The sequence below is a fragment of the Anomalospiza imberbis genome, chromosome 5 (genome assembly GCF_031753505.1).
Source record: "Anomalospiza imberbis isolate Cuckoo-Finch-1a 21T00152 chromosome 5, ASM3175350v1, whole genome shotgun sequence".
In the NCBI taxonomy this organism is placed as follows: Eukaryota; Metazoa; Chordata; class Aves; order Passeriformes; family Viduidae; genus Anomalospiza; species Anomalospiza imberbis.
In genome coordinates, this window is record NC_089685.1 from 62395597 (window position 1) to 62403060 (window position 7464).

Here is a 7464-nt window from a genome sequence, read left to right on the forward strand (position 1 = left end):
AGCACAACTTAGAGCAGGAGATGGATGTTGAGGAGTCTCTCAGGAGAACAGCACACAAAACCACATTGCTACTGCTTCACTATACTCCTGGGAGCCCTGACCCTGTCCAAAAGGAGCTGAGCAAAACAATTACCTGGAGTAGTTAAACTGTTTTCTTCCCCTTGCCCTGGCACTATCCCAGAAGAGCCTGTGTGGGAGCGCCTCACTTGTTTCACCCAAATTTCCACCTATACAAACAGCTGGAAGGTTTCTGCAAACAGTTGTTTCCATCACAGCTAGATGGCTGCATGTGTGAGCACTACTGCTCAATAGGTGGCATTCAGTAAGCTTATTGTGTGCACAGATGGACCTCAGTTACTATGTGAACCCAAAGAAGTCTAGGCTCCCTTTTAATTAGGGCATTGCACCAGGAATAACAGTTGAGAATTAAGGGGTTCTAACGATGCTGCAGGGAGGGCACTGATGACTCAGGCTTTGTTTTCACAGTTGGAGGTTAAGCAGACCCACTATCCCAGGGAATTACAGCTCCTTCCTGCCAAACGTGGCTGGCTTTGTAATTATGTGCAACATCACTCTCTTGGCAATGGGCCTTGCATAGATTTTACTCACTGTTTTGTTCCCTCCTTTCCTTGTACTGCTGTCAGGGAGGGTGATGGCAATTGTTTGCCATTGGCTGTTAGCACAGAGCAAAGCGTTGGTCTCAACTCTGTCTGCCTTGAAATCCAAGTAGCTAAACTGCAGGAGGCAAGTGTTTTCTTCCTGCTAGGCAGGAAGCTAATAGTTTCCCCACAAATTGTACAGGAAGGCAGGCTGTGTGGTTTTTACTGTTTATTCCACTTACAGTATAAAAACCCCCACAAACAAGGATTTAGCTTGCTCAAAGCAGCCTTCATCCATTTCAGTCCATAATTTCATATTTTCAGTCAAACTCCTGCAAAGTTTAGCTCATTCTGCATAAATACAGCTCACCCAAAAAAGTCATTCCATTCAACACAATAAGCAGCCTGTAGTTTTCCACACTGGTCATCTTCACTAAGCCTGAGTTACTTTTGGATAAACTGTCATTCTTGTTCCTTCTGGCTGACTTCATCCATGGGTGAAGTTCCCAAACTTAGCAGAACATCACCACCACCTCCCCTGCTCTCTCAGCAGCAGCATTTTCCAGGTCTCCGGAGTACCACAACTCTACTAACTCAAGCCTTTTGCTGTCTCTTTTTCATTTCCTGTCAAGAGAAGGGCAGGTTTCTACTCCTGTGAGATCCAGCTCCCAGCCTAGGAGTGGTACTTCTCGATAGGTATTCTCTTCTGCCTTTACTCACTAAAGTCAACTCTTTCCTTGATTCAGGCAAGCCAAGACTTCCACAATTTTCCCTCCGGGGCAGGAGACCAAAGCTCCAGCTGAGTTTGTAGCTGCTGTGCTCAAGGCTTTTTGTGTCTGTAAATTCACTTCTGCACATCAGTGAAGACGTTTCTTGAAAGCAACTGTCTGTCTCTGGCAGCTTGGAAGCTTAAGGGAAAACAGAATGGCAGATCTAATTTCTTATTCAGCTTCAGAGGAGCAATGAGCACCAGCAGGGTCCCCTTATCCCCCAAACATCGACCGGAAAGACTTTCTGTGGAGCAGGCTCTGATGGCAACTAACTGTTTGTCCACCACGACAGGAGGCCCAGGCCTGGCTCGCTGATTGATCCCTGTTCACAGAGAGGAGATGAGAGCATGCAATTGTCAACTGCATAGAGAATACAGGAAAATGCCTAAAAATACATCATCTTTCCCGCCTAAGTTACAGAACACAACTGCCACTGGTTCAGATCCACCTTTCTCATGCATTGTCCTCAGGTTTTATGCCAGAACACTGCAAGGAAAGACTGTTCAGTTGCCACACAGACCTTGATGTGTTGCTCTCAGCTCTGCACACTTCATGCGCACGCAGTTTGCTTTAAATCAGCCTCCCAGGGGGAACCACCACCAACCACAAAGTGTTCCAGGGAAAACACTCAGAAAACAGCAACCACAAGAACAACCCCATTTCTCCCCTTTTCCACTCCTTTCATTTTGTGACTCTGCTTCATGGTCAGCTTAAAGCAATCAGTTCCTTGGTAAAGGGGTGCTATTTTAGACACTGAATAAACCACAACACTCACAAAGCTGTAAGAACTAATGCACATAGTTACCACAAGAGTGTAGGGTGCCTCTTTCTTCTGGACTTCTTCTGCAGCATTTGAAGTGGAAGCCTCTGCAGAGCTTGGACCAGTTGGTGACGTATCAACAAACGTCTCATCCACGACTCGGAAGCGGATCTCTTCCCCTATGTCCATGTAAAGGTCATGGGCCCCTTCTTCTGTCTCGTATTCCCACACCCACACCTGCTCTGCTTCATCACTGGCCAAGGACTAAGGAGGGAAACAGCAATCTGCTTGACAGATCACTTTCTGACAGTTCTGAGAACAGACTTGATTGAAAGCCTTTTCACTGTTATTTTCTAAACCGCGATGTGCTGTCCCAGGTCACTGTCTGCACAGCCCAGGACCCCCATCCTTCTTTGATTTCCCCCCCCCCAAAAAAAAACCCAGCAGAAGAAAAGACCCCCAGACAAGCAAAACTCCTCAGACCCAAGACAACCTCGCCTACCACTCCCAAGTATATCAGACGCACACGTATGTAGGCATCACACGATGTGGTAAAACCTGCACTCTCTCTTCAGCAGCAGCCAAGACTGGAGGCAGGGATTACGGCTGGGCAGGGGACACTGCCATTCATTTCTATCAGCAGGCACAATGATCCTGCAAAACCTAATGAGCGTGAGGGCCTGTCTAGCTGTGATAACAGTCTGTGGGACTTGCCCGACAGAAGGGCTTAGCTTCTGCCGCTGAGCACCTTCATTGTTGCAGTGGTGAATGCCTGTTGGGCCAGCACTGCACAATCTTTTGAAATGAAGTAGTGAAGTTATCAAAGGTGATCAAAGGATACAACTTAGCTGGCTGCTGCAGGGATTCTGGTGGGATGACAATATCATCAAAGAATCCAAGAGAAACTGCGGAGAAAAGAATTTGGTTAAGACTGAAGCAATTCTTTGCAAATGATGTTCCACAGTGATTCCTAAAATGCATTTCTAGGCTCATTCTCCTTCCTCTCTCAGGAAGGACATTTTGATTATGCAGGAATTACTCTTTAAGCCACAATGCTCAATTTCAGTTGGCAGCAAAGCAACTACCCAGCTGAAAGTACATACAGCAACAGAGGGCACAGTCTTCATGCCCACTGGGAAAGGAAAAGGTTGTTTGGAGCAGGAATGGAAATGAAAGCGTTCCAAGAAATGAGTCAGATGCTATAGAGGTCTGTGACAAAAAAAGAGCTTAGAAATCACAGATGTAGTACATTAAATAAAGACTGATATAAAGTTAGAACAGCCTCCACATCCCCCTTAAGATTTCATGATGTTGAATTTTATCAGGGAATGGACCATGCCCAAATTCAGCAACAAAAGCAGCCAAGGTAACGTTATTGTCCTAATTTAACAACTGAGCAGCAGAGCTCCCTTGCATGGAAGACTCCTAGAGGAAAGGAAAGCAACTCATCAATTATATATTCCATGACTCTGGCAGCACTTTATGCTCACAAAGACATTTCCCTGACATGTTTTCAGGTACAGGAAATGAACACAAATTTGCACAGCATTATAGGAAAAATACATCAGACCAACACAAGCCAATAGTTCCACTTTGAAAAAAACATTCTGTTAAATTCTGTTAACTGAAGCAAGGAAATTAATCCAGTCTACGCTCCAGATGGGTTTGCCTGTTATTCTTGGGCAAAAGGAAAAGGGAGTGCGGACAAAACCATCAAGGTCAGGGGAAGCTGCCAGGCTCAAATTACCAATCAGCCTCAGATCACAGCAGCACTAGAGGCCAGTAATAGCCATTAACCAGCCCACAGAGAGCATTAACTCCAGCCAAAATCAGTGTCCCAACAGACCCAAGAACTCTGCAGCTCACGTGTCCCCAATGTCAGAAGTTGCAGTTTACCATGGACGCCATCCTGACTGCAGCTTTTAATCTGTCCAATCAGAATCTCATCCAGGAAGGGATGGAAGACCACATAGCGGAAATGCACTAAAAAAGAAAACAGATCATTAATATTATGTCCATGTTAGTAAACTATAGTCCTCCCACAGGGTGGCAGCCATTAAAACAAAACCCCACATCCTATATGCCCTCTAAAACACCCAGTTTCTTTTACAACTTCTTTACAGGCACTGAGTAGATAGAAAAATGGGAATAAGAGTTCTGATTCCTGACTGGTTTGTACATATTCTGGCAGCAGCTGATCAGCAGTGTCCTGTTCCCAGCTCCTCAGTTTTGCAAGAAGTTCACAGAAAGAAAGTGTAAGATGATAAACATGGAGCACGGCCTCTGATTAAGTTATGATGTAAGCACAATGCTTCACAGTCAAGAGTATCAGTTGAAATTAGACTTTCTCCCAATACTTCTGCCCTTTATCTTTGTCTGCAATGCTGTATTTCCATTAAATGAAATATTTTAAATCAAGTATTATCAGATTAAACAAGGTTCTCTGACATAACTGGATTTTTCCTCCAAGCTAGATAAAATGTTTCTAACTAAGCACATGGCATTTATTATGACAAGAATGCTACACTAAGACAATCTCAGCCAAATGACGCTTCTGAGAAATTTAACATCATTTTAGCTGTACCTCCTCAGTGCTCCTTCTTTTACATAAAACTAGACAGTGCATTAAAGAAAGAATCATTACCAGTCACAGCAAGATTTATCAAAGTGCTACCCCAGATTCTGAAAGCAGACTTTTTTCCCAAGCTCAGAGAAAAAAGTTCTCTTCTTTCAGTTCAAGGAGTAATTCTAAGTTGAGAAGCTGAATGGAGATTAAAGCAAGCAGGAAAGCCTGACATCCTCCTTCAGTATTAGAAAAGCTTTTATTTGAGGGAAATTAGTTCTACTGGAGTTAAAATTTAGACAAGGGGAGGCACATACAGTCAGTGCAGTTCCCTTCCACCAGGAGATATTTCATGTGCTCAACCTATGATTCCACACTGTAAACTGAAACTAGAAAAATGCATCTCTAACCAGTTTAAATCTTTATTTTAACTTTAAAAAATGAAATTTGCTTTTATGTACTTACTTCCAGTTTTTACTCAGGTTTGCCTAGAGTCAAAAGTAAGGAAATTAGTCATTTCTTATTAAAAAAAAATCACTAGAAATGTATGATAAACCAGATCTAAGTTTCAACAAAAGTATCATAAAACTTCCAGCTTTTTTCTCTAGTACAAGAGCATTAAATGCTGTGCAAATGCTACACGTAGAAACAGGTTTCACATACTAGTTAGGGAAAATAAGCTTCAAAAAGAAAAAATATCAGAGAAATGCAGACCAATTATTACAACTTATTTTCTATGTGCAGACTTTCAATTTTCAACTAAATTAACTCTTTTCTTACTCCACACCTATGGCTCTAATAGTAGAACAGAGATGGGCTGCTGGAGAAGGCAAGAACTGGCTATTTAAGGCTGTATTTGTACCCAAAATGGCAAAGAAAATAAGAGACTTTCCCCGTGTTCCTCTTGCCCTCCTAACAGGAAGAGAGTTTTAAGGCTGTGAACTTAAGGCTGTTACTGTCCCTAACAACTGAACTCTGCTTACATTTCCAGATCATTAATTAGCCTTCTGCAACACAACATAACTGAGCAAAAGCACTTACCCTTGGTATGCGATGCACCATCCCCAGGAAATATGTATGAATCTTCCAGCTTTGTGATATCATACAGACAGATGCAGAGACCAACATTGTATACGACCTGATAAAAGAAAACAAATTCAAGAGCAGTAAATCGAGCAACCCACCAGGTGAAATCAAGCAAACTTTGGAATTCATACATTATGCACGCCTTTTCAAAAGGCAGCAACAGAGGGGTGGCAAAATGGGATGGAGGTTGTTTTGGAACACTGCCTTCAACACCACCAGCAGCATAGGGAAACCCCAATCCAAGTGTTGTGAGAGCACATTTCCACTGGCACTGGAAAGAAAGCTGCTACAAAGAGAAACCCTAGGGGAAATTGTCAGCGGTGAGAGAACCTGAGCTGCCAAGACACTAAACAGCTCCCTTCATTCACCAGCCCCACAGCTCGTCCAAATGCTACACACGCTTTTTGCTAGAGTTACACTCTCAGAAGCTTCCAGGCTTGCCTTTTATCTTATCTTATATTAGCTCTGGGGAGACACAAGGCAAACTCTTGGTTTCTCTGCTACTTCTGAGACAGCTTTACTGCCTATGAAATTTGAGGCATCCACCAGTCATCAGTGGATGAAGGAAGACTTTTGCTTTTCATAACCTGCCTGTATAATCTGCTATTTACAACCCCAGATCCCTTCAGCTTGCTCTTCTGAGCTCCTTTCACGTCTACAGCTGCATTTTGAGTTTTGCACCTGCCCCGTGTTGAAAGCCGTACACTAATCACAGTCCTGGGGCTGCACAGGGAAACTCTGACCTCCAGGTCCACCAGAAAACACTTCTTATATCCTGCACCAAAGCCCAACTTCTTACTGCCACCATGTATTTCAATTACTAAGCACAGACCAAATCAGCTATTAACAGCATCGTTTCTCTTCCTGTATTACTGTTGTACATGTGTTTATATAGGGGTTTTTTCTTTAAATTTCCCACTGGATGGATCCGTTTACATTTGTTTTTCAGGCTGCATTTTGGATTGCTTCTTTTAGCACAAACCAGCAGCTGCTCTCACTTCTCTTCCATGCCTCTCTGCCCCAGCTGGTGTCTCAGTATCTTCCCTTTACAACATCAACCATTAGAAAAATGTCCCCTTTGAGACGATACGTGGCCGTCTCTTTGTCTGCAGGCACGGAGGCTGCCCTGACACCTCACCCACGCACCTCAGGAGGCACAAACTCTAGGAAGGAACGCTCGGGGATGTTGTGATGCCTACCTCAACCTATACGTGACCCATGCTTTACCTTATTGGCCAGTTTCTTGTTTAGCTCTTCAGCGATAGATTCGTTCAGTTTCCTTTCAAACTGCCAGGGAGGAATTCTTACAGTGTCAGTCATCTCCACCAGGACAAACATGGTGGCGGGGGGGGGGCGAGGAGACGCCAACAGCCTCGGGAATTGGAGCGCCGCGAGGACCGGCCTGGGAAGGGCAAGGCACTCCAGCGTGTGGCACGGAGCCCGCTGGGCCGGTGTCCCGGCCGTCCCGAAGGAAGCGGGACCGGGAGCGGCCGGGACGCCGGGAGCGCCCCTGCCGCACGCGGAGCCGCGCCGCGCGCCTCGGCCCCGCCACTTCCGGCACCGCCGCAGCCAATCGCGCTGGGCTGGCGCGTCGCGCGCCCTGATTGACAGCGGGCGGGGCGGGGCGCCCGCAGCCGCCATTTTGTCCGTCCTCGGGCGGGCCGGGCCGGGCCGGGCCCCCGCTGT

The 7464-nt window shown here is 45.3% G+C and overlaps 1 protein-coding gene across 1 annotated transcript; it reads right to left on the reverse strand.

Moving 5' to 3' along the window:
* Window positions 1-813: 813 nt before the first annotated feature.
* On the reverse strand, window positions 814-7155 carry POLR3H (RNA polymerase III subunit H). Its single transcript, XM_068191425.1, has 6 exons — window positions 7006-7155; window positions 5734-5830; window positions 4026-4112; window positions 2971-3034; window positions 2175-2382; window positions 814-1691 (listed from the first exon to the last, which is right to left on the reverse strand). The coding sequence occupies exons 1-6, from the start codon at window positions 7114-7116 to the stop codon at window positions 1638-1640; spliced, it is 621 nt and encodes a 206-aa protein (XP_068047526.1). The 5' UTR covers window positions 7117-7155; the 3' UTR covers window positions 814-1637.
* Window positions 7156-7464: the final 309 nt, after the last annotated feature.

Excerpts from the sequence above, each read along its gene's own strand:
- POLR3H (XM_068191425.1), bottom strand. The coding sequence starts at position 7,116 with ATGTTTGTCCTGGTGGAGATGACTGACACTGTAAGAATTCCTCCCTGG. Across the intron at positions 3,035-4,025 it reads CAGTCAGGATGGCGTCCATG|TTTCTCTTGGATTCTTTGAT; the intron begins GTAAACTGCAAC and ends TTTTCTCCGCAG. Across the intron at positions 2,383-2,970 it reads CTGCAGCAGCCAGCTAAGTT|TGATGAAGCAGAGCAGGTGT; the intron begins GTATCCTTTGAT and ends GTCCTTGGCCAG.